General features: G+C 40.3%; 5 protein-coding genes and 1 pseudogene across 9 annotated transcripts; 2 read left to right on the top strand and 4 right to left on the bottom strand.

Moving 5' to 3' along the window:
• Positions 1 to 3,086: 3,086 nt before the first annotated feature.
• Positions 3,087 to 3,721, top strand: LOC111215026 (annotated as a pseudogene).
• Positions 3,722 to 6,318: 2,597 nt separating this feature from the next.
• LOC106437400 (probable serine/threonine-protein kinase cdc7) lies at positions 6,319 to 11,196 on the top strand. The gene is made up of 14 exons (XM_048770245.1): positions 6,319 to 6,852; positions 6,929 to 6,996; positions 7,103 to 7,792; positions 8,123 to 8,183; positions 8,272 to 8,334; positions 8,425 to 8,488; positions 8,573 to 8,750; positions 8,841 to 8,930; positions 9,144 to 9,171; positions 9,251 to 9,721; positions 9,802 to 9,863; positions 10,077 to 10,186; positions 10,280 to 10,367; positions 10,738 to 11,196. The coding sequence occupies exons 1-14, from the start codon at positions 6,459 to 6,461 to the stop codon at positions 11,026 to 11,028; spliced, it is 2,658 nt and encodes an 885-aa protein (XP_048626202.1). The 5' UTR covers positions 6,319 to 6,458; the 3' UTR covers positions 11,029 to 11,196.
• A 547-nt stretch (positions 11,197 to 11,743) lies between these two features.
• On the bottom strand, positions 11,744 to 13,446 carry LOC106425349. The gene is made up of 2 exons (XM_013866084.3): positions 13,282 to 13,446; positions 11,744 to 12,911 (listed from the first exon to the last, which is right to left on the bottom strand). Exon 2 carries the CDS (start codon positions 12,809 to 12,811, stop codon positions 11,870 to 11,872), a length of 942 nt encoding a protein of 313 aa, XP_013721538.2. The 5' UTR covers positions 12,812 to 12,911; positions 13,282 to 13,446; the 3' UTR covers positions 11,744 to 11,869.
• Positions 13,447 to 13,645: 199 nt separating this feature from the next.
• LOC125593884 lies at positions 13,646 to 14,326 on the bottom strand. 3 transcript variants are annotated; one of them, XM_048770250.1, is made up of 2 exons: positions 14,086 to 14,326; positions 13,646 to 13,952 (listed from the first exon to the last, which is right to left on the bottom strand). In XM_048770250.1, exons 1-2 carry the CDS (start codon positions 14,324 to 14,326, stop codon positions 13,933 to 13,935), a joined length of 261 nt encoding a protein of 86 aa, XP_048626207.1. In that variant the 3' UTR covers positions 13,646 to 13,932. The 3 variants fall into 3 exon arrangements, with proteins under 3 accessions (XP_048626207.1, XP_048626208.1, XP_048626209.1); XM_048770251.1 differs by having other exon boundaries at positions 13,646 to 13,913; XM_048770252.1 differs by having other exon boundaries at positions 13,646 to 13,910.
• Positions 14,327 to 14,453: 127 nt separating this feature from the next.
• On the bottom strand, positions 14,454 to 16,407 carry LOC125593882 (pentatricopeptide repeat-containing protein At4g16835, mitochondrial). The gene has a single exon (XM_048770246.1). The coding sequence runs from the start codon at positions 16,398 to 16,400 to the stop codon at positions 14,454 to 14,456; it is 1,947 nt and encodes a 648-aa protein (XP_048626203.1). The 5' UTR covers positions 16,401 to 16,407.
• A 214-nt stretch (positions 16,408 to 16,621) lies between these two features.
• On the bottom strand, positions 16,622 to 24,340 carry LOC125593883 (RGG repeats nuclear RNA binding protein A-like). Of its 3 annotated transcripts, none has more exons than XM_048770249.1 (8): positions 23,797 to 24,340; positions 23,626 to 23,703; positions 23,445 to 23,532; positions 23,292 to 23,360; positions 23,084 to 23,207; positions 22,782 to 22,940; positions 17,167 to 17,217; positions 16,622 to 17,089 (listed from the first exon to the last, which is right to left on the bottom strand). In XM_048770249.1, exons 1-8 carry the CDS (start codon positions 23,960 to 23,962, stop codon positions 16,910 to 16,912), a joined length of 915 nt encoding a protein of 304 aa, XP_048626206.1. In that variant the 5' UTR covers positions 23,963 to 24,340; the 3' UTR covers positions 16,622 to 16,909. The 3 variants fall into 3 exon arrangements, with proteins under 3 accessions (XP_048626206.1, XP_048626205.1, XP_048626204.1); XM_048770248.1 differs by having other exon boundaries at positions 23,445 to 23,703; positions 23,797 to 23,964; positions 24,058 to 24,309; XM_048770247.1 differs by having other exon boundaries at positions 23,445 to 23,703; positions 23,797 to 24,305.
• Positions 24,341 to 25,170: the final 830 nt, after the last annotated feature.

Here is a 25,170-nt window from a genome sequence, read left to right as displayed (position 1 = left end):
TTGGTGAATTCCAAGAGGTAGAGAATCTGCTTTATCATAAAAGAGCTCAAACATGTTCTGACTTGTCAAGAACAGTTGCTTTTACTTGGCATGTAACTTACAATAGTGTGCATTTCCTCAGGGTTGCATCAGGTACAAAGAAGCAAGTGGCTGCAAGTAAAAGAGTCGTAACCATGGAGGAAACCTCGCTGATGAACGGAGAATCTAAGGAAGCTGCAATCATCAACAACAAACCTTCTGTTTGTGCTGTTGCTTCAGGGGAGAAAAAGACATGCAACTGTCCCAAAGGGTCCAAACTTCCATAGCATTCATGTACCTAAGAGCTGTACAAAGAGAGTGGCATCACATGTCTAAAATCTTCGGTTTAATTCACACGAGAGAGTCTTGTAATTTGGATTTATCTTTTGAGAAGTAAGAGAAGTGAGATTGTTTTAGTGTGTATAAAACACTTGCTCATTTTTACAATTGATCCATTAAAAAATCATCATTGTTAGGTATTATAGAGCTTAGAACATCTCCAACCCATTGCTATATTCACCTCCGGATGCTATAAATAGAGAAAAAAATAGTAATCTCTATTTTAAAAGTATACTTTTTTATTTTCAAAACAGTCTTTCAATTTTAAACTTTTATAATGATAACAAAAACAATTATTTTATAGGAAAATACAGTTTTTATAAAAAATAAAATCACACTTTTTCTTTACCGAACAATCTTATAATGAAACTTTAATTTAAACAAAGTTATAGTTATATGAAAATTTTATAAAATAAAACTAAATAGGGTTGATTTTCAACTTTCATAAATAAAAGATACTTGTTGTAGAAAAACAAAATCTTTTGAGAATATTCTTTTTTAGAGATAAAAATAGAGGAATACATTAGAGAGAAACACATCTCTATTTTAGAGTTACTCTATTTAAAAAGATAGAAATAAAGGAATACATTGGAGATGGTCTTAGAGAAGAGCTCGAGAGATTCTACCGTGGCAACTGAAGTGACCTCCCTTGCATCCTTTTATGACTCTTATTCTTTATGTAATACCCTTGGAGTTGGGACCCTATCAATACCCATGCCTTTAAAATAGTATTATAAGTAATTTTTTTTTGTAAGCACCGTACCCTATTGGTTAAGGTTTAAATGTTTCTACACCCAGGTCTGGGGTTCAAATTCCAGACTATGCAATTTATTGCAGATTACAGGAAATCCAGGTTTCAAGTCCCAGAGAGAGCGGTTTATTAAACAATTATGCAGACTACAGAGGAAAGGCTTGCAAGGAATCTTCAAAATGGTGCAAGTAAATCTGGCCAAACATGGATCTTCATAGGACGGTTCAGGTGATGCAGTTAGGCGTAGGTCTTCATAAGGAAGGTAGTATTGTCGGTTTTCGAATCGTCTATGTAATTTTTCCTATATCATAATTGTAAGATCATAATAAATCAGCGTTTAAAAAAAAATAATTTTTTATAATTTATCTCGAAAATATACTCATAAGGTATTTTAGACTTTTTTAAAATAAAAAGGTATTTTAGACTTTTTATTTAAAAATATGTGACCCTTATTTGTTAACAAACGGGGAAAAACGAGATTAGATTGGGGATAGCACCGCTTGTCTCCTTATCACTCCATGTACTCCATTCCCTAATGTTTGTACTTACTCCAAGAGTTGGGAACCTTTCTCTGTTTCAAATGGTTTATTACCTGGTTGCCTCTATGAAAGAGTAACATCGTTTAGTTGGTCTCGAAGAACATATACTGATGTGTCCACCGTCACGGAAACTTCACAGTTCTATTTTCATGAATTTAATTTTGATGTAGTTAAGTAGTTTTTTTTAGTTTATATCACGATGTTTATTAGAAAAATCAATACACCTCTTCTCACTATATAACATTTGTAATCATGATTAGGCATAAATCATTTATATTCACATTAACCATATAAATCTAGAGAACGTTTAATACGATGTCAAGAAAACATGTAATTTATATATTTGTGTATCCGTTCTCTTATGAACAAAATTTAGTAGCTCTTCTCTGCACTAACCCAAAAGCACAGAACTTCGTACTGTTAAACAAAAATGTACATATTATTCCGTAATAAAAAAAAATGTCTCAAGTTTAGTAAATTAGTAATGTTTTCCAAGCGCTGGATCTGAAAATTCGAAGGCCATAAAATTTTTTTAAAGCTTTTAAATTTTTTTTTTTCAAAATTTAGAGACTTACACTTATGTAAGAACCTCCAAAAATTTTGGAACGAAGGGCTCATGGGTCTTGCCCAGATCAGCACTGTGTTTTCCTATTGTCAATACGTGTAATTGTCAATGATGTTAAAATTCTAAAATCTTAAAACTCTAAAATCTCTAAAATCCTAAACTCTAAACACTATGAACCCTAAATTCTAAATTCTAATGTCAGCTTTAACGGCGTCATTTTTTTTTCTAGCTTTTTTTTTTAAATCAATATTTTTTTCTGTTAATTATATATGGTATTTTGATTGGTGATAAAAAATAAAGTGAATTTGACAATTAACCGTATCCGGTAAACACAAGTATATTTTTCTTGAAAGGGCAATCATGTGCACGTCCCTTACTTTTTGTTGTCCTCTTGGGTCACAGGACTTATCCCTATTTCCTACCATTATTCACCACCCCAGTCATATTCTTCCATTCTCATTTTCAACTTTTAAATTTGAACTTTCTCACATTTTTCTTAAAATTCAAATCGTATACATGGATCCTTTTATGAAATAAATGTAATGGATACATAATAAAATTAATAATGATTCTATTGAAAAATCCAAGATCACGACATCTTGTTCTTTACGGATATGCGATTCTAATCTTACCCATGACACAGCTTGCAATTTTAGCTTTTTCTTTGATTTCTAGAAAGGATTTTTTTTTTAATTAATATTTCGTTAAAACAATTACGTCGAGTGTATAAAATAGATATATAAACGTTTATCTCTCTATTGTCTTTCTTCTTGAGAAATTGTAATCATACATATTGATATCATCGACTTAGAACGAGAGATGTATTGCTAATATTGTGTTAATGTTTATGTCATGATATGAGTTATGACTTATGACTAAGAATTGGCAAACTTGGTCAGTGACACTTAATAGGATAGAAATATGAATTTTTATCACATACATCAACGATAAATTTATTAAGCAAGCAGATGTCTGAATCGTACATATCAAAGGTAAACATGATAAAACGATGAAAACTATTGGCTCGAAAAAATAAAAGTAAATTACAAGAAAACGAAGCTGACCAATGCAACATAATCTCAAACGAGGAGCAAATGAGCTGCCACAACGAAAGAAAATGCTACAACGTCGTTTCTTACATTGAAAGCTCCTGAATCCGGGGAGGCCATTGGTGGCATGGGTCCCGGAGAAGGAGCAGATTCCATTGCCGGCATCGGTGGGGAAGCCATGTCGGGACTGATGCGGGGCTTGGGCCCATAGGAGTAGTTGATGGACTCATTGGCGTCATAGGTGATGGAGCCATGGGCATTGGTGGTGGAGCCATGGGCATAGGAGGTGGAGTCATCATCGGCATAGGAGGTGGAGTCGTCATTGGCATCGGAGAGCCGCCGCTAGGCATTGGTGGCATGGACATTGAGCCAGAAGGAGCCATCATGGGGGACTGAGCTAATGAAAAAGAAACTAAAACCATAGACAATGTCACCAAAAAGAGGGCTTGTGAAGAGGCCATGGTTATGTGTGTTGAATAGTGTGGTTTACCGTTTACGTAAAGTGATATATAGAGAGAGATATGTGAGATAGAAGAGTGTGAGAGAAAAGTGAAATGTTCTTTTGTGCTGTTGGTGATATATAACTTACGGATTATTTGTTTTAAATTGTTGGACCGTTGGAAATTTTGTATGACACATATCAGTCGATGGATAAGTATGAGATGCTGATTTATTTTCCTCCACATACATGAAATAAAAGAGGAAAATTCCAAAGTGAAATCTCTTTGTTGGTACAGATAGAATAATCAATATACATGAAAATATGGATATTTATAGTTATAATGCCTTTATTTATTCTTTATATCTTTTTTAGTGAACCACCAATTCTATTCACGGGTTGGTTATTAAGGGGCCATCTAAGTTATTCGAAATGTCATAAATGATGTTTTCTTAAAATTAAAATATATTCCCTCAGTTTCAAATTATATGATATTTTAGAAAGTTTATGTTGTTTTTAAAATATATTCTCTTTGTTCCTATATAAGATGTTTCAAAAAAATTTGATGTTTCAAAAAATTTGATGTTTCAATATATAAGATGTTTTCAACTTTCTAGGTAACTTTTACTTTATTAAAAGATGTGTAACCAATCAAATTTAATAATCTATTTTGTAATGGTTAAATACAATTATTTTATAGTTTTAATGATATTTTTTAGACAAAAATAATTTTTTTTATATGTGTGTTTTTTACTAAACATCTTATATTTAAGAACAGGGTAGTATGATGTTTTAAGAAATGTTAAATTTAAATTTATTGGAAATTGTTCAACCAATAAATTTTTACCGTCTTTTTATAATTGGTTGAATGATTTTAATTTTTTCTTTTTTTAAATATATTTTAAAATAATATATTTTTGTAATCTTTATGTACTAAACCAAAACATCATATAAAACGTAAAAAATATTATTTTATCAACCCCAAAGGGCATCGGGAATATAGTCTCCGACCGACAAACCAGCCATACATGGGAGGTTAGGTTACAGAGAAGCAAAAATCAGAGAACAACAAGCCTATTTATTCTAAGGGCATCTCCAACCCCACTCCATATTTTACTCCAAAATTGAGAAAATGGAGTGGGAAATGGAGTAATGAACAAAAAATAAAAGGATTACTCCATTTATAGAGTAATGCTTTTATTTTTTGTTCATCACTCCATTTCCCACTCCATTTTCCCAATTTTGGAGTAAAATATGGAGTGGGGTTGGAGATGCTCTAAGCAGTAATGTCATAAATGTCATAAATGATGTTTGCTAGCCTGATATACTAAGGCTTCGAATGGTGACCAAGGAACGGAGGGGAACACTGAATTCCTTATCATTCCCAAAAAAAATCACCATTTACAAGGAATAATTTTTCCTTTTTGTTCCTCTCCATTCCCTTTTTTGTAGAGAATTATAGAACAAAAGCATTCCTTGTTAAATTTGATAAGGAACCAACATTCCTTTTCATTCCTGCAATTTTATTCCTATTCGTTCTTAGTGTTCCCGAAAAGGTCACCAGTCGGAGCCATATAATCTAGTAGGTTGTCAACATTCCTTTTTTGTGTGTGTTAAGACTTAAGACTATTAGTATAAGTTGTCAAGGTATATATCCCGTGATATCATTACAAAATATAATCTAGTAGAAAAAGGATAAAGGACCATAATGCTTTGTTATCCCATACTGTATTGTTTGTCTCTCACGAGTACTCACTACTTAGTTATAATCTAGTGTGTAATGTCATAAATATGGACTGTTGTACAAACAAAACAGTATGGGATAACCATAAGTCTTAACCATTATCTAACTAAGTAGTATGTAATAATTTTTTTTATCTTAACAGTCCATATTTATTTTACAGCTGTCCAATCTCTAATTCCGATAAAAATAATTTAAGTACAAATTATTTTACACGTACATTTTGTCTTTTAATCTTCATAACATTTCTATTTTAATCATTCTAATCACAAATTTAATCTAAAAAATCATTTTAGACACTATTTATTCTTTAATGATTAAGAATACTAACTATTTTGTAAGTAACTATTTGGATATATCTATATAGTAAAATTATTGTAGTATTTTCAAAAATTATATTGTTTGACTGATCTATTATAATAAGTTTAATTAAAATTTATATGTAATTAAAATTTTGTTATAAATTAAATTGATCCCGGTCAACAATTTCTATGGCTCCATCACTAGGTGAAATCATATTTAACTATCCCGTAAATCGCAAAAATGGCAATCTAATTTTTTAACAGAAACTACAACTGTCAAGGAATCTGTCTGAATTTTTTTTGGGAACATATGTAAGATTGTTTTACCAAAATTAAGGGGAAAAAATAAGAAAATAGGAGAAAATGGTCTCTTATTATAATTGATCATATCTTTGGGCCTAATTTTTTAGTTAAGATTTTCACCACCAAAAAATGTTTAATTTAGCCGAAAACATGAGTGCCCCACAAAAACGTATTTGTAATGGGCCTGATTCTCATAAGTCCGTATTTCAGCGAATACAAAGATGAGCGCCCATTCAAAAGATAAAATGAGCGGTCAGAGCGGGAACATTTCAAGGTACAAAAGACTCAAAAACAACGTCACAGGCTCCGCACGTGCCATCATCCCGCCCTTTCTCCATTTCCCCCAAATTCTCAAATTCTCAAATCCCTATCTCTCTCTCTCCCTTCCCCCACAGATTCACATCACTTGACAATGTCCGAAGACCCGAGTCGACTCGGAAGCTCAACAGCCGCCGGAAGAGAGCTTATAGCTCTCGGACTCACCAATTCAGACGGCGACGAGCATCTTTACCACCAACAAGCCTCGGAGTTATGCCGTCACCTACTCCACCTTGGCCACTCCGAATCCGTTGCGCATCTTTCTTCACGGTGTACACACTTGCGAGCTTCTCCTGAGCTCGTCAAGTTTCTTTGCTCGATCCCTAACTCCCCTATCTCCCTCACCGAAGATGGCGCATTCGTGACTCTCTCGTGCGAGTTTCTCTCCGATCCGGCTAGTTTCGCGTCTAGTCTGGGTATGCACGATCTGTGTAAGAAGATTTCGCGTTTTACGGATTCGATGTCGCCCAAGCGTAAGCATATGAGAGGTAAATTTTCATTTTAGTCAAACTTACATAGTAATACTCAGCTTTGCTTTGGGTTTAACATTGAATTAACACTCAGAAAACGAGGAACAAGAGGAGCTACAGCTCATGCCGTTGCCAAAACGAAGCCGTAATAATGAAATCAATGTAAGTAATCTCTTAGTTAAAGATTAAGGACGCACTGTATAATTCAATTTCATAAATGAAGGATTGATTGATTTATGTGTGATTGATTGAATTTTTTTGTTGCTAGGCGAGTTACAGAGCTAATGAGATTACAACTATTGTGAATGGTTCCATGCTTGAGACTCTTAAAGCTTTTGAAACCCAAGCTTCGCTTATAAGTTTAGGTGGAGAACTACTGGCATTTGACCAAAGTCCTTGGTCTAGTGGTTGCGAGATGTTCACCAATGTTCCAGTGGATGTTGATCCTATGCATTGCTTGGAGGAGATCAAGCCAGATTCGCCATTTCCTGGAGAGGTTGGATATGGTAACCAACTTGAGATTGAAGATTTTCAAATTGTTGACAACCTAAGTTTAATCGAAGAAGAAGATGAGGATAACAACGAGGATTTGTTACCTGAGGGGGAGATACAAACTCCCAATGTGCAGTCTGAACCCATGCCATCGGAAAATGAGTTAAGATCAGTGTACATTGTGGAGGATACTGAAGATAAGCTTGCCTTGAGTTGTAACCCATTAAAGCAAGAGGACCAAGCTGTAGAGATCTTTACTACCCCTGTCAAAGAGATGCCTTTGAAGCCTTCGGCTATAACAGTTAACCAAGATAGTTATTTAGTACATAAAGCTCAGGATCTATGCAAATCGTCTGGAAACAGCAAAGGACATAGCTGTTCTCCTGAGAAAAAATACACCAGGAAAAGTAAAGCTACTCAGAAGGCAAAACAGAATCTGAACTACATTCAACCTAAAGACCAGAAGGTAGACACAGGGGCGGCTTAGCCATAGGGGCAAAGGGGCGTGGGCCCCGGGGCCCAAACATTTTTCGTATAAATAGCACTAGTAAAAGGGCCCACTTTTAAAAAAAATTAAAGATAAGGGCCCATAAATATTAAATTTATCTATAAATATATGTATTAAAAAATAATTTGCCCATAGGCCCAATATATCTTTGAGCCGGCCCTGGGTAGACATGTCTCTTTCATCTAGAGTTAGGCCTTTGCAAATCCACTTTTCTATAGAATACTTCTGCAACAGACTTTTAGCATAATGCACTATATTAATAGCTCCATATTTGTTGTTTAGGATCAGGCAAAGCAGAACACATTTCCAGATTTTGATTCTTACACTGTTATAGAGGAAGAAGGCTCAGGTAAATATTTCCTGACTATGTCATCTATAGTCCTCTTCTGTTCAAAGTTGAAAGAACTTAGTTGGTTATTGGCTAAACTGAACTGTAGGTGGCTACGGGATTGTTTATAAGGCAAGGAGGAAAACTGATGGAAAAGAGTTCGCCATTAAATGTATGTGAACATAATGATATATTGCTAGATTTTGTCATTGTAGCACTTTGTTTTTGGTTTGAAAACTTGTCTTATGTATTATTTACACAGATCCACATGCCGGTGCTCAAAAACACTATATTAATAATGAAATCAGAACGCTCGAACGTTTCGGGTAAGTAACTAAGTATGATCTGGTTATGATCCTCCTTTATTTTTTTAACAATATCTGAAATTGCCTAAATGTTTGTTCACATAGGGGGAAAAACTTTATAATAAAATATGAAGGCTGTCTCAAGAACGGGGATTCCGATTGCATTATCCTTGAACACGTTGAACATGACAGACCTGATCTTTTGAAAAGAGAAATAGATGTGTATCAGCTACAGCTGTACGGCTACTGCATGTTCAAAGCTCTGTCAAGTCTTCATAAGCAGGTAATGAAGATTTAGGACTAAATGTTTGAGCATTCATTTTTAAATCACTCTACTAACGGATTCTATTGTTTTTATTCTGCAAATGTGAAGGGTGTTGTTCACAGGGATGTTAAGCCAGGCAACTTCCTTTTCTCTAGGAAGAGCAGAGAAGGTTATCTCATTGACTTTAACCTCGCCATGGTAAGCAATTCGATGTCACCCTTCTCTTATCAATACTTTCTAGCAACAGCTATTGGTTAGTGTTTCATATAATATAATTTGAGGTTACCAACCTGTTCAATTGATACTGAGGTTAGTGTCCAACAGAGACACTGAAAAGCTTGGCTAACGCAAACATTTTTTTATGATCCCACCCTCTGATATTAATCTCATTTTCGTTTGTGGCTTCATCAGGATTTACACCAGAAGCACAGGAGAGCCGGTAAACTTCTCCCCTCATGCATTTGTCTTTAATTATGCAAACAAATGGAAACTAAAGCTAGCTCTTATATGTTTTGTAGATAAATCAAAAGCTGCTACAGCTCTCCCAACTGTCAGCAAGAGGCATCAGACATTGATTAACGCTCCTGAAACAACAAACCGAGTGACCAACAAATCTTCTCAGAAAACTCTAGCGCCCAATAGCCTGAAGAAAGCAGCGGGAAAGATAAGATCTCGGAATGACATGAGCAGATGGGAGAGATTCAACAGCCAAGGGGGAGAAGGATCTGGCTTAACTTCAGCCAAAGATGTGACCAGCACAAGGAACCACCCTTCAGGTGAAAAGAAGAGAGAGCCTTTGCCATGCCATGGACGGAAAGAGCTTTTAAACTTTCTGCAGGAGACAATGTCTGGTCCAGTTCCAAACCATGACGTATCATCCAAAGCTCCTACGTCTATGAGAAAACGTGTCGCTGCTCTTCCAGAGAAAGATGATGGGCTTGTTTATCTGACCCCAATGCCGCTGCGCTCTAACGGTAGGCCTGAAGCAGGTATATTTCTTGTGTAATCGTTAACTCTCGTTTTGATTAGATTAATTTAAACCGTAATAAAAAATTGCTGACTTTACTAGGGGATGTAATTAAAAAGAAAGACGGTCCTTGCTCAGGAACCAAAGGCTTCCGTGCTCCAGAGGTACGTTAACTGTTACTATCTCTGACTTCCGCTAAAGCTTTGCTTATATGTCGAAGAATGCAAGTGGGTTCAGGCTTTTAAGTTGCTAGTTAATACCATATATGAATATTGGGCGCTGAGAACTAAAAATGCAGGCCTGAGCTACTCATTCGAACATCTAAGATGGGTAAGCTAATTCTTTGGGTCTATTCTTGGCTGAATTGGCTTGTGCAGGTTTGCTTAAGATCGTTGCACCAAGGACCTAAGATAGACGTGTGGTCTGCAGGAGTAACTTTGTTATATCTAATGATGGGAAGAGCACCTTTCACTGGTGACCCTGAACAGTTAATATTTATTCTTGACTGAATTTGCTATCACTTCATTCCATTCATTTTTTTTACTTTCTAGCCTTCTTACAAAGCCCTCGTAATTCTCAGGAACATAAAGGATATTGCAAAACTACGAGGCAGTGAAGAATTATGGGAAGTTGCCAAGCTGCACAACCGTGAATCTTCTTTCCCTGAGGTAATAACCGCATCTTATCACCCTTCTACACTTTTTCATCTATACCATGCTCTGCTCTTAAGTCTAGAGAAAGAGAAGGTCAATATGGCTATAAACATGTTCTGCTCTTAATTTTAGAGAAACTTGTCCTCAAGATTGCGCAATTAAGTCGTCTTATTAATAAGTCTAGAGAAAGAGAAGGTCGATATGGCTATACACATGTTCTGTTTTATTCATTTGGATTCATTTTGCGTTCTATGCTTCAATCGCAGTCTCACATCCTGATAAAATCTTAAACGTTTGTATTACGTTATTTGATACACTGTATATATAGATGACGATCGCAAGAGATGATGAGATATGAAATTTTGTGTGTTTATTTCTTTTCCAGGAATTATATGAATCAAGGTACTTGAAAGGGATGGAGTTGAGAAAATGGTGCGAACTCAACACAAAACGCAGAGACTTCCTAGACACGATTCCACGGTCGCTCCTAGACCTTGTTGATAAGTGTGTGACCGTTAACCCAAGGCTACGAATCAGCGCGGAGGATGCTCTGAAGCACGACTTCTTCCATTCAGTTCATGAAACCCTTAGAACACAAAGGGTCCTTAAGCAGCAGCAGCAAACGCAATTGCATCCTTCGGTGGTTGCTGACGCAGTAGACCAAACAATACACTAATATTACAAATGTAAAGTAAAATAGTAACTTGAATTTTACTTCTTTTTACTCCAGTCCACACCGCACCTTGCATGACATGCAAATTTAGTAACGTTTTAAGTTTGTTTAATTGCAGAGAGGACTCAAATGTAATTTTAAACAAGTAAAGAAGGGTAGAGTTTCAGACTATAGTTGTCACGGCAGTACAATGATTTGGAACTCATGTTTGAATGTCATATCAGTACTTATTCCTGCCACATGTATTTCCTTCGCCATTACAAGCAAACGTGTCTTTACTTCAAAGGATCAGAGCATCACTCTTTGAGTGTTGAATGTCTCTGCATCTAAGGATGGTAATGGTACGAGCTCTCAAACTGAGTTCAACCAACAGTATGAGGACAGTGACAGAGAAATTGGAGAAGCAAGAAGCCACATGTATTTCCTTGGCTATTACAAGCAAACGTGTCTTTACTTCAAAGGATCAGAGCATCACTCTTTGAGTGTTGAATGTCTCTGCATCTAAGGATTGTCATGGTACGAGCTCTCAAAATGAGTGCAACCAACAGTATGAGGACAGTGACAGAGAGATTGGGAGAAGCAAGAAGCCAATGCGGGTAAAAAGCTTTGCTATAACTCTTGATTCTTTTTTTTCTCAGGATGAACTAGAGAATAGACATTAGGAACTGAATAGATCATTTGATTCTATTATGCAGAATTGCAGATGACACTAACAAAATCCAAAGAACCTTCCAACTTTTTTGCTTATAAAATGCAATGAATAAATCAGATTTGGGAAAACAAAAATGTATATCACAAATTCACAAGAGAATTAACAAAAAGAAGAAAAGTGTTGCAGCTAAACTTAAATAGCAAGACCCTCTTCATCAGCAACATCTGAATCACTGTTCCCATGACGTTTCCTACACTCACAGTAAAAAACAGTGACTACAACATAACTCAGCACCACCTCTGCCCCATACATACACACCAGTTTCCACCCATCCCACCCACCGGACAGAACCACAGACCTCCACCACGACCCCGAGCTCGAGTCTACATCCAGCTCCTTCGCCAGCTTCTCCATCCCATGACCAATCCAACTCGATAGAAACACAAACACACCCGCCAAAGCCAACCCCGTTATCCTCCTCCCTTTCATCAACCCCGTTCCTTCCTTAACCGCGTCAAAACCGTATCTTTCTTCTACCACAGAGACCACAAGCCCAAGCCCTGTTATAGCAATAATGTATACCTCAATACCTAAACTGAGAAATGTGATGAGGTGACGCAGTGTGGGTGTGTAACCGAAGATAGCTGACAGAAACATGGGAACCGGTGAGTAGAGGAAGAGCAGACCGTAGACTACAATGGAAGTCGCTGTTACTCGCATCCACGAGGACTTCACCGAAGCAAATGAAGATTTCAGAGATGGGTTCAGGCCCTGGTGTGAGAAGGAAGTTGATGTGATGACGGCTATGGAGACGATACAGGAGAGGATGAAGGATGGGACGAAGTACCGGGACTTGAGACGTAGAAGAGAGACAGCGTCTTGTCTAGACTCTTCCCATATCTGTCTAGCTTCGAACCGCGTGTGGACAACGTTGGCTAGGGCTTCTAAGCGGAAGACATGGTTTTTGAGACGAAAGGAGGTGAGAGTTAAGGAGAGATGCAAGGCCGAGAGAGGGATGGCTATGAAGGCGAAGATTGGGAGTAAGATGTGTTTGTTTCTGAAGAGAATCATCAAGGAGTCAAGGAGTGTTGTGGTGATCCTTGTGGAAGAACCAGGTCGCTTTACTTCAATCATGGTTCCCAAAGGCGCATACGAACCTTCTCAAGCTTCAAAACGCTGTTGGGACAGCTTAAAGGTTAAAACTGAGTCGATGTTGTGCTTCTAGAGAATGTGCCTGTTAACAATGAAAGCTCAAAACTTTTAGCAATCCATACAAGACAACGACTCTTTTAGCGATTATTACAAAAACAGAAACTGAAACAAGGTTTTGGTCCAGAGATCATGCACAGTTGACCGAAATGTTAAAGACTTTATCTACGTACCACCAACCACGACGTTTTCAAAGTTCAACAAGTATAAACCTTAATCAAATCAGAACTATGTTACGTTTCCTAAACATCAATCTAACAGAGAAATCAAAACAGAAGTAAAGTTTCGATTATCGATCTAAGAACTTGACGGTTGGATCCTAACTCTTACTACAGAATAACAGAAACAATTAGGTTTATCAAGCCATCACGATTTGATTTGAGATCGAGACCAACCTGAAGGATGCGAAAATCGAAGAAGATTTGCTTGGAAGGATACTGATTCATTGAGTTTAAATTGAGAGACAGAACAAGTCAATGAGCGAGCATTGTGTTTTTATTTTTCCCAAGTCACTGTACATGCTCGTAAGTTTCTTGGATTTGTTTTGTATTCCAAATTATTATTTTTATCAGACAGATCCCGATTTTATTTTAGGATATCCTATTTGCATTAATCTCGACCTTTGTCATTAAAATAAGGTAGATTAAGTTGAAGTTTGATCTTTTGTTCGACCAGTGATTAGTGATTACTAGATTATCATCAATAAGTAATTTTGTTTTCTTTTTGTTAATTGAGTTGTGTTGTTGACATAGTTTTACATACTTGAAATTTCACATTTTATTACATAACAGTGCTGTTTAGCCAAGGACTAAATAAAGTTTGTTGGAAAAGAATAAAAATCAAGGACTATATAAATAGTAATCTCAAACAGAAATTTCACTCAGACAATACCCTATGAATATGTGTGTGGGTACAGAAAAATCATTCGACTGGCTGGCCCCATCTCATCGAAGTCTTGCAGTAAAAAGATGTTTTATTCCCATGTAAACAATTGTCTTCTTCCACTCAAATCAACTCCTTCAAGCTGCTGACAAATTCCAGGTCCATCACTGGTTTAGTATTGCGACTATATGATCAAATTAAAACCAGATATACTAAGTTTCGCAAAATTTAATGAAATGACTGAATCAATTTCTGAATCTATGGATGAAATCATTAACCAACCACGATTAGTTTTTCTTTCCAAATTCTCGGTTTACCTGAATGAGAAAAGAGCCAGAGGATTACAACACAGAGCAGAAGAAGGAGAGGAATGAAATGGATGACGTTTTCTGCAGATCTCAACCGTGACTTCTCTCTCTTCCCCGGTTGAGAACTCGGGTCGTACCTTGGCAACAGCAGCTCCACATCATCTTCCATAGTTGCAACACTCTGAGATCGAGGCGGAGACGGAGATGGTGATTGATCAGAAACTCTTGAGCCGCTCGCCGATCTGCGCATCCTTCCTTCCTTAACGCAACTTTGTCAAGTCAAAGGTGGAAACTTTATTCACACACTAACGTATTTAAATACTGTCCTCACATCAGATTTGACCTGTCCAGAGTCAAATCTCTTGTCTTTTATTTTTTTACCAGTAACCGCCACAAGAGCAAGACCCATCTTTGAAATGGTGAAACCTTGTCGTGTCTCTCACTACAATCTCTCGTCTCTCTATCTCCGACATAAATTCGATTGCTTTATGACAATCACCGCAGATCCTCAGGTTCTTGAACACTTGTATCCGTGACCCCTCAGGGAGTTTTAAACACCCATAAGCAACAGCTAACTTCTCGCTATGCCATAACAAGAGCCTCTCCTTCTGCTCTTCCTCTACGTCGTGTAAAGCAAACTCTAGCTCCGGTTTGTATCCAGCTAGTCTCATCTTCTTCTCCATCTCCTTCAGCTTCTTGTGTATTGAGTCTAGCTCCGGGTGAATCCTATCGCTTGATCTGAAATGGTGAACCTTGTTTCGAATCTCGATCCAGCTATAACCAGGTGCCTTCACAACGTTGCTCTGCTTCATTCTCTTGCGAACCCTTGCAACGTCTTCCCAACGGTTTCTCGAAGCGTATATATTCGCAAGCTGTACATACCCGGCTGCGTTACTCGGGTCAAGCTCAAGTAGTTTCTCAGCTGCGAGTTCACCCAAGTCCACGTTCTTGTGCACCCTACAAGCCCCCAAGAGCGTCCCAAAGACAGCAGCGTGCGGCTTAAACGGCATTGATCTTATCAGCTCCAACGCCTCCTCCAGCTTCCCAGCTCGGCCCAAAAGATCAACCATACAAGTGTAGTGATCAGGCCTTGGTTCCACCCTGTAATCTCTCACCATGGAATCGAAATACTCTACGCCAGTATCCACCATCCCAGCATGGTTACAAGCCAGCAAAACAGCAACAAACGTTATCCAATCCGGTCTGGTCTTGTTAACCCTCATCTCACGGAACAAAGACAAAGCCTTCTCAGCTTTCCCGTGCTGTGCGTACCCGGAGATCATCGCGTTCCACGCCACAACGTCTCTCATCTTCATCCCCTGAAAGAGCTTCCAAGCATCACCAAGCTCTCCACATTTGCAGTACATGCTTACCAGAGACGTCAACGCGGTAATGTCATTACACAGTGTAGATGATTTGCACACTATCTGATGAACTTGCCTCCCAAACCGTAAGGCCGATAACTCGCTGCATCCGAGCAGAACGCTGCTCAGTCCAGACGAGTTAGGCCTAGCGCCTTCCTCTAGCATTGCTTTAAAAAGCTTCAATCCATCCTCCGCGCGAGAGTTTTCGACGTAACCAGAGATCATAGCGTTCCAAGTTACGAGGTTTTTATCCACTGTCATGTCTTTGAACACAGCCTCAGCTAATTCAACCTTCTTGGCCTTCATGTACCCTGTGATCATCGCCGTCCACGCCACCACGCCTCTAACGGGAGCCGCTTTGAAGAAACGTGACGCCGTTTCCAAATCCCCACTCTCTACGTAACCAGAGATCATTGCATTCCAAGAAACCTCGTTCTTCTCAGTCATGGCGTAGAACAGTTCCCGCGCTTTTTCCATTTCCTTTCTTCGTGCGTACCCTGTGATCATCGTGTTCCATGACGCAGCGTCCTTGAACGGAGCCTGGTCGAAGAAGCTCTGAGCTTTCTCGAAGTTTCCATTGCGAACGTGGCAAGTTAGCATGATGTTGTAGGAGAAAGTATCTGGTTCAGGGATTTCGTCGAACAGCTGGTGTGCTTCCTTAATTCTACTTGGATCTTTACAAAACCCAACGAGAAGAGAATTCCATGTGACGGTGTTCTTAGCTCTCATTCCGTGGAACACTCTGAGAGCTCCGTCTATATCTCCAGAACGTACATGTCTTGCAATAAGCTTGTTCAACGGGAAGATCTGGTTTTGATCAGAAGAAGGTTTAGTCGATGGCTCTGGCGATGGAAGAGAGGAAGAGGAACATGATCCCACCAAAATGGCATCTGGGTTTCCAGTGGAACGAGAAAAGAATCGAACTTTCCATGGCTGATGAATGTTGAAGCGAGAAAGCATTTCTCTGGGTTTATGACGTAACAGGACAAACTAATCGGTTCCTACAAAACATCAAGGGAACGTCTTGTTTCACAATGTTTTTGGTAAATATACTTTACACACAAAACACATACCATCGGGAGAATCTTAAATCACACAACTGTTAATAGAAAATAAACTATTGAATCTTTTTAATATTTGTCTATTACAGAACTATGAACATGAGGAAAGAGATGACAGAGTGAACTCAAAGAAGACTCAAAACCGATAACATTAGACTTGGCTGTCTAAAACAAGTTTTCATAAACAACAAAACAACGACAAAGAAGTGGTAAACTAAAAGCGAGTAATGTTTCAAAAGTAATTAAAAAAAGGAAAAAAAAACGGTCAGGCATAAGTTTGCAGAAAATCTAAAAACTGACAGACAACTAAAAATTTACAACTGACAACATACATGCAAACAGTACGACTCTCGCATGAAACTCCCGCATGAGTGTGTGTTTCAGACGTGTGTTCATGGATGGATCTCTTTACTTGCCCCCAAGAGATGGGAACTGAGCAGTATCCGCAATGGCAGGCGCAGCTTCACTACGGTTACCACTAAATCCACCACCACTTGAAACACGACCACCTCGTCCACGGCCACCACGACCTCCTCGGTAGTAGTTCTCACCCTCCGCTGGTTTCAGAAACTCATTAATGCTCACAGCCTGTAAATTACAAAACACATCCATAAGCAAACTTACTGACTTCTACAAACTGTTTGATTCTGACAACAGTGTAAAACCTTCTTAGCCTTCTCTTCTTTGTCATCTTTGCGTTTGTCCTTGTCTGAACCCTGAGAAATAGATCAAAAATCAAGGTTAAGACTGCTTCCAGTCGACTGTTAGATATGAAGCGTTACGACCTCCCTTGCTATATGAGTATACGAGAAGGAAGAAAGGGAGTCAGCAGAAGACGACAACGGAGAGCTGTGACGTGGCGCAGAGGACCACTTGAGTATGCGGTTATGAGGAATAAGGAATAAAGATGGTGAGCTGGAGATCTTGTTAAACATCCCACGTGATGTGTTGGCTGCGTAGGAACCTTTTCTATTTATATGAGCGAGTATTGTATTGGAGAGGCATCAAGAGATTTGATCATAAAGTTGTAAAGGGAGAGAGAGACCCTAAGATACTCTCTAGTTTGTTACGATCTTTCTTTATCAATACGAATCTCTTTCGTTTCTTAATACAATCCATAACAACTTGGTATCAGAGCCATTTCTTTACTGGACCCGATGGCGCCTGGGAAGAAAGCGGAGATTGATGCGACGTTAGATGGATTGAGAGAAGAGATGAACAAGATTGGGGTGGTGGAACGTTCGATGGAGGATCTCAAGGAGAGTGTGATGGAGATCCGAAGTCGGATGAGCGTGATGGAACGTTTGGAGAAGCGTTTGGATGAGACCGAGGAGACGAGGAAGAAGGAGTTTGCGGCGTTGTTCCAAGCAACGCTGCAGAGTCATATGGAGGAAGAGATCTCGCCACCGATGCAACGTTCGGGAAAGCAGATCGCAACCGAGGAGGAGGGTAGCGGTCTCTTTCGCGCCGGAACATCGGGGGTTCGATCAGAGTCTGTTACACGGGTCGGTGAGGGTCGACGTGAGGTGGAGTATGACGGACGTAACCACTCACGGAACCATCTTGATCACCAGTGGCAGCAGAACGAGTTAGGACCCGATGATCTGCCGAGAAAGCTGAAGATTCCGATCTTCGACGGAGAAAACGCAGAAAGCTGGGTCCTCCGTGTTGAGCAATATTTTGAACTTGGAGAGTTCTCAGAAGAGCGGAAGTTGCGAGTGGTGAGGATGTGCTTCGATGGGGAGGCGTTGATGTGGTACCGTTGGGAACGAGACCGAAATCCTTTTTTGAGTTGGGATCAGATGAAATACCGGGTTTTGGAGCAGTTCTCGACTAACCACGAGACCACCGCTCGAGAACGGCTGATGACGTTGAAGCAGGAGGGCACGGTGAGGGAGTATATCAAAGACTTCATCTCGCTGGCGTCAAACGCGCCAGAGCTCTCTGATACGGTGCTAGAAACGGCGTTTATGATAGGGTTAAAGCCGCAAATCAAGGCGGGGGTGAAGTTGATGGAACCTCGGAGTTTGAGGAAAATGATGAGTGTGGCAAAACTTGTGGAGGAGTGGGTTAACTACGGCGATCCTTCACCGGGGACGCAAACCGGAAAGGGAGTTAAAGGAGGTAGTCAAACGGTGTCGTCTTCCTTTTCGACACGTAGTGGGCCGAATCTGAGTAGTGGGTCTGGGCCTCAGAACAATCAACGGCCCAAGACCTATCAAGGGCAGGAGAAAAACACGGTCGCGGAGAAGAAGCCGGCGAACCAGAACTCAAATTTCAACGGGAGGAACAGGGCGCCGTTCCGTCGACTATCGCCGGCGGAGTATGCGCGATATAAAGCGGAAGGCTTGTGTTTCCAATGCGGCGAGAAATCGCATGCCAGAAGAGACTGCCCAAATAAAGAACTGATGGTGCTGGTTGTCCAAGAAGAGGAGGTCGATGAGAAGGATCAGGAGGTGGAAGAAGAGAAGAATGAGGAGGAGGCGATGGAATTTGCGGAGTGTGCAGCCTTATCCTCGCGATCGATGATGGGTATCTCATCACCTAAGACGATCAAACTCCGAGGGTCGATTCAAGAGGTTCAAGCTATTGTGCTCATCGACAGTGGAGCCACCCACAATTTCATCGACTCCCGTCTGATGAGAGAGTTGGGGCTCGTGGCTGAAGAAACGCAAAGCTTTGGGGTTATAACGGGATCGGGGAGGCCGGTCAGAGGAGGTGGGATTTGTAGGAATGTCACATTGTCGATGCAAGGATATTCCGTTACGTCGGACTTCCTGGCTCTCGAACTCAACAATGTGGACATCATACTGGGCATCCAATGGCTCGAGACGTTGGGAGAAATGAGAGTTAATTGGAAGCTGCAGATCCTGAAAATTCCCATGGAAGGGAAGTTGATTACGCTTCAAGGAGTCCCGGATCTTTGTAGTTCCGAGGTGACATTCAAAGCGATGAGAAAGTTGTTGGCACAAACTGAAGTAAGTGTAGTTGTTGAGTGTAGGGCTTTACTCCCGGAGGAGAAGGGTAAACAAGGAGCACCAGTGGCTATGCAGAAGTTACTGACTCGGTTTGAGCAAGTGTTTGCTGAACCAAAAGGGTTGCCTCCGTCCAGAGGGAGAGAACACGCTATCACTCTCACTCAAGGAAGCAATCCAGTAAGCGTAAGACCATTTCGTTACCCTCACGTGCAGAAGGAGGAGATAGAGAGGCAAGTAGCGGTGATGTTGAAGGCAGGGATTATACAGGAAAGCATTAGTCCTTTCTCAAGTCCGGTTCTCTTGGTCAAGAAGAAGGATGGAAGTTGGCGGTTCTGTGTTGATTACCGCGCTCTCAACAAGGTGACGGTGCTTGATAGCTACCCAATACCCATGATAGACCAGCTACTGGATGAGTTACGAGGAGCTGTGGTGTTTTCCAAGCTTGACCTACGTTCGGGGTATCATCAGATACGGGTCAAGGCAGAGGACATACCCAAGACGGCGTTTCGTACACACGATGGGCATTACGAATTCCTCGTAATGCCGTTTGGATTATCTAACGCACCAGCCACCTTTCAATCCCTCATGAACGAGATATTCCGTCCCTATCTCCGTAAGTTCGTGTTGGTATTCTTCGACGACATACTGATCTTCAGTAAGAGTCCTCAAGAACACACGTTACATGTGAAGTTGGTGTTAGAGAAGTTGCAGCAACATCAGCTCTATGCAAACATGAAGAAATGTGAGTTTGGAAGTACGAGCATAGAGTATCTGGGGCATATTATTTCAGAGAATGGGGTCGCAGCAGATAAGAAGAAGATAGTGGCGATGACAGAATGGCCAGTACCTCGAAGCGTTAAAGATTTGAGGGGCTTCCTGGGTCTCACAGGCTATTACCGAAAGTTTGTCAAGGACTATGGCTTGATTGCAAGACCTCTTACTGAGTTACTCAAGAAGGACAAGTTTGGATGGAGTGCTACAGCAAATGAAGCTTTCACAAGACTCAAGGAGGCTATGACAACTGTTCCAGTCCTCGCTTTGCCTGATTTTCAGGAGCAGTTTGTGTTGGAGTCAGACGCCTCGGGTAGAGGGCTGGGCGCGGTCCTTATGCAAAATCAACGGCCAATAGCGTTCTATAGCCAAGCGTTATCAGAAAGGCAGCAGCTCAAGTCAGTCTACGAGCGTGAACTCATGGCCATTGTATTCGCAATACAGAAATGGAGGCACTATCTTTTGGGGAGGAAGTTCATCGTTCGAACAGACCAGAAGAGCCTCAAATTTTTGTTGGAGCAGAGGGAGATTAACTTGGAGTATCAACGGTGGTTGACGAAACTCCTAGGGTTTGACTTTGATATTCATTACAAACCTGGTTTGGAGAACAAAGCTGCCGACGCCTTGTCACGGCGTGGGGTTTCTACGGAGCTGATGGCTTTATCAATACTGACAGCCATTCAACTTAAGGACGTCGAGAAAGAGTTGGCTCTGGATCCTGCTCTCCAGCAGTTACGCGAGGAAGTGCTAGCTCATGTAGGAGATCACAAGGACTATGAGGTGATCCAGGGAAGGTTGTTGAGAAAAGGGAGAATTGTTTTACCCAGAACTTCTTCATTGATTGGGGTGATACTGAGAGAACTCCATGATGGGCTCATGGGGGGTCATGGAGGTGTACAACGTACACAGAAGAAGATAGGGGACATGTTCTACTGGACAGGAATGATGAGTGATATAAGGAAGTACGTAGCTGCTTGCTCCATTTGCCAGCGCCACAAGTACTCGACTCTGGCACCAGGGGGACTGCTACAACCATTGGAAATTCCAGTGGCAATATGGGAGGATATAGCCATGGACTTCGTAGAAGGGTTACCAAAGTCAGAGGGGTTCAACGCGATCCTAGTGGTCATAGATCGTCTCTCGAAATATGCCCATTTCATCAAACTGCGACATCCGTTCACAGCAACTGAAGTGGCCCTTGTGTTTGTTCAAGAGGTAGTGAAGCTGCACGGTTTTCCTAAAACCATTGTCTCAGACAGAGATAAGGTTTCACCAGCCAGTTTTGGAAGGAAATGTTTAGACTGGCAGGCACATCCCTGTGTATGAGCACAGCCTATCACCCACAATCTGACGGCCAAACTGAGGTAACTAACCGAGGACTTGAGACGTATCTTCGCTGTTATACGAGTGACAAACCAAAGGCTTGGTCAAGGTACTTACCGTGGGCAGAGCTATGTTATAACTCGTCGTTCCACTCAGCTATCAAGATGACCCCGTTCAAGGCAGTCTACGGTCGTGACCCCCCGTTCATCCTCAAATACGAACAAGGGTCCACTTCCAACGCTGACTTGGAGAGTAAGTTGATTGAGAGGGATAACATGCTGAGTTTGATTCGCGAGCACATCAGTCATGCACAACAAGTAATGAAGAAGCAAGTCGATGGACATCGCAGAGAGGTAGAGTTTGAGCTTGGGGATATGGTGTATCTCAAGCTCCGTCCTTACAGACAACAGTCTCTCGCAAGGCGTGCCAATGAGAAGCTATCAGCCCGGTTTTACGGTCCATATGAGGTAATTGCACGAGTGGGCAAGGTTGCTTATCGGCTCAAGTTACCGGAGGATGCGAAGATACATCCTACTTTTCATGTGTCACAACTTAAGAAGGCTATTGGAGATGATAACACGATCTCTCCACTGCCTCCTTTACTTACAGCAGAGGGAGTGCTGGTAGCTCAGCCAGAGAAGGTGTTGGGGTCGAGAGTGAGTCCTGTATCAGGCCAAGACGAGTTGTTGATTCAGTGGAAGGGATTACCAGATTATGAGAGCTCTTGGGAATGGAAGAAAGTGATTCAGGGACAGTTTCCAGAGTTTGACCTTGAGGACAAGGTCAATTTTGCAGAGGGGGGTAATGTTAGATATGAAGCGTTACGACCTCCCTTGCTATATGAGTATACGAGAAGGAAGAAAGGGAGTCAGCAGAAGACGACAACGGAGAGCTGTGACGTGGCGCAGAGGACCACTTGAGTATGCGGTTATGAGGAATAAGGAATAAAGATGGTGAGCTGGAGATCTTGTTAAACATCCCACGTGATGTGTTGGCTGCGTAGGAACCTTTTCTATTTATATGAGTGAGTATTGTATTGGAGAGGCATCAAGAGATTTGATCATAAAGTTGTAAAGGGAGAGAGAGACCCTAAGATACTCTCTAGTTTGTTACGATCTTTCTTTATCAATACGAATCTCTTTCGTTTCTTAATACAATCCATAACATCGACAACGAAGAAACAAGACAGGGAAGTAATATGTCTTTACCAACTTGATGAAGATTTCATCGTTAGACTTCTTCTTGTTTGAGAGTTGTTGCATTGATTCAAACACTTTGGTATCAACTTTCCTCTCAGAGGTGTTCTGAGATTGAAGTGCCTTTCTCTTCTCCTCGAGTATTTTCTCATACTCATCCAGAGTCATTTCCTACCAAAACACAAACCAGTAAGCAATCAATACGAATAAAAAGCCAAGACAAGTATATAAGTTGTGTTCCATGTCCTATTAACAATACCTAGTGGTGTAACTGTAAATAACAACCTAACATCTCTCTTAATTCCTCTAATTACCTTAACCTCAGGCTCTTTCTGCTCCTCAACTTCAGTAGTGTTCTCCTTGTTAGCATCATCATCAGCAGGCTTCTCCACAACATCCTTCTCGTTTTCAACCCCAGCTGCTACTTCTTCAGTCTCGCTAAAAGAGACAAAGAGCTTCTTTTTAGTCCAAATTCACAATCATTTTCACTTAAAAACAAGCAATCAATGACAAAATGCATACACAGCAAGAACTTCTTCTCCTGGTGTTCCCCAGTTTCCACGACCAGCTCCTTCACGTTTGAAGTCACCCCTATAACCATAACATAAACTTAAGCTTTATGAGATTGATGATAATATGCAATAGAATAAGAGTAAGACAGACAGAGAGACAGACCCTCTGCCAGTTCCACTACGACGCTCAAATGCCCTTCGAGGACGTTCACCTTCACCAGCTTCACCACGTCTACCACCACGCGGAGGACCTACACCACCACCACCACGTCTCTCATAAGAAGGCTTTGAAACGTCTCCTTCCTCAGAGGGCTTACTGTATCCCCCTGAATATCCATTGTTACCTCCACGGTTGTAACCACCACGACCACGGCTAAATCCACCACCACCGCCACGTGGAGCATCACTCCTAGCCTCTCTCACTAATTAAGAACAAGAACAACATACAAAACAATCAGATACCAAATACAAAAAAAAAATCCAAACAGAAGAATAGAGTAAAGTGGATCTGAGACCAGCTTGAGAAGGAGGAGGCTGCTTCGAAGACGGAGGAGTTGACTTAGCAGGCAAGCCTGAGACAGGTGCAGGCTTCCTGGACTTATCAGCAGCGATGGAGACGGCGAGCTGGCTCGGATCCTCAGCATCGTCATCCAACAGATCAAAAGGGTTCAAAGTAGCCATTCCTTAAATCAAATACGAGTTATTACAGATACTTACTATCACACAGAAGACAAACACAACTAGTAACAACTAAGTGAAGCCATGGATTAACTAACAGGTCTAAAGAGAGAGACAAAAGGTCGGAACGAAGGAGACGACGATAAATGGGTGTTAGGATAGGAACTGTGACCGAAAAAGCCAACACGTAATCACTAGATATGATGATGTGTAATTGTGTATTCTATTCTGATACCAAACCAAAACAAAAACAAAAACAAAAACTCACATTATGTTATTTGTTTTATGGCCCATTTTAGTATTATTTGGTTTTCTTGGCCCATTTTAAATATTTTGCAATTACTTAACATGAAAATAGTTACATGTGATAATGTTTATATTGAAAACATGATATTTTTTTTTCCTCTGGTATTTTATTAAAGGTACAAGATCCAACAGGATCAAGCCCAACAAAACAGAAACAAAGCCCAAACTACGGGTCGGACGAAACTTAGCAAAGGCCCAACACAAAGCCCAACATTTACAGAAACTTTGAGCCCAAACCCAAAGAGAGAGAACCCGTTGAAGAAAAAAGCTTGCACCATCCACCACGTTGTTCGGTTACCCTGCAACCAATAGACACGCGTCAAGACATGAAAACTGTCTTCCTCCGGCGAAACTGAAGCGGCGCTGAAAGGAACTCCGATGAATCGGAGCCTTAACGGGGAGAAGAACCAAACACAATTCTTTTGAAAACATGATATATAAACATAATTTTTTGGTCAAATAAACATAACTACTAAAACCAAATATGATTCATATTAGTTACAAGTGAAAATGCAAAATAAAATAATAAGAACAAGTTTTGAATTATGAAATTTTGTTTTATCATTAGTTAGTTACATTTTGGATTACTTAACTAACAGTATGTCGGTTATACAGAATATAATAAAAAGTGCATCCCGTCAAAACTCAAAAGTACTCTTGTTTTCTTTTCTTCTTCCTTTTGAAGGCTATCAAAAGTACTTTGTTGGATTCCTATTATCAATAGACGAAATGACATTTCTAACTATAGACGCCGACACCCACCCAACCCCCCCCCCATTGGTAATGTTATTCTTACTGTGTGTCCGCTCTCAGCACACATACAGCGCAAGCGTTTATCTTTTGTGATTGTGTTATATAGGCTTGTTAGAGAACCCGAGATGAAAAAGAAAAGATAGGAAATATAT

This window comes from Brassica napus (genome assembly GCF_020379485.1).
Source record: "Brassica napus cultivar Da-Ae chromosome A1 unlocalized genomic scaffold, Da-Ae chrA01_Random_2, whole genome shotgun sequence".
Lineage (NCBI taxonomy): Eukaryota > Viridiplantae > Streptophyta > Magnoliopsida > Brassicales > Brassicaceae > Brassica > Brassica napus.
Note: the sequence above shows the minus strand (reverse complement) of the source record. Positions and strands in the feature narration are given on the sequence as shown.

Excerpts from the sequence above, each read along its gene's own strand:
- LOC125593882 (XM_048770246.1), bottom strand. The coding sequence starts at position 16,400 with ATGCTTTCTCGCTTCAACATTCATCAGCCATGGAAAGTTCGATTCTTT.
- LOC125593883 (XM_048770248.1), bottom strand. The coding sequence starts at position 23,962 with ATGGCTACTTTGAACCCTTTTGATCTGTTGGATGACGATGCTGAGGAT. Across the intron at positions 22,941-23,083 it reads AGAAAGAGCCTGAGGTTAAG|GAAATGACTCTGGATGAGTA; the intron begins GTAATTAGAGGA and ends GTGTTTTGGTAG. Across the intron at positions 17,218-22,781 it reads ATGAAATCTTCATCAAGTTG|GGTTCAGACAAGGACAAACG; the intron begins GTAAAGACATAT and ends TCTATTTCTCAG.
- LOC125593884 (XM_048770250.1), bottom strand. The coding sequence starts at position 14,326 with ATGCGCAGATCGGCGAGCGGCTCAAGAGTTTCTGATCAATCACCATCT. Across the intron at positions 13,953-14,085 it reads CTGGCTCTTTTCTCATTCAG|TCGCAATACTAAACCAGTGA; the intron begins GTAAACCGAGAA and ends TTGATCATATAG.
- LOC106437400 (XM_048770245.1), top strand. The coding sequence starts at position 6,459 with ATGTCCGAAGACCCGAGTCGACTCGGAAGCTCAACAGCCGCCGGAAGA. Across the intron at positions 6,997-7,102 it reads GCCGTAATAATGAAATCAAT|GCGAGTTACAGAGCTAATGA; the intron begins GTAAGTAATCTC and ends TTTTGTTGCTAG. Across the intron at positions 9,864-10,076 it reads AAGGCTTCCGTGCTCCAGAG|GTTTGCTTAAGATCGTTGCA; the intron begins GTACGTTAACTG and ends TGGCTTGTGCAG.
- LOC106425349 (XM_013866084.3), bottom strand. The coding sequence starts at position 12,811 with ATGATTGAAGTAAAGCGACCTGGTTCTTCCACAAGGATCACCACAACA.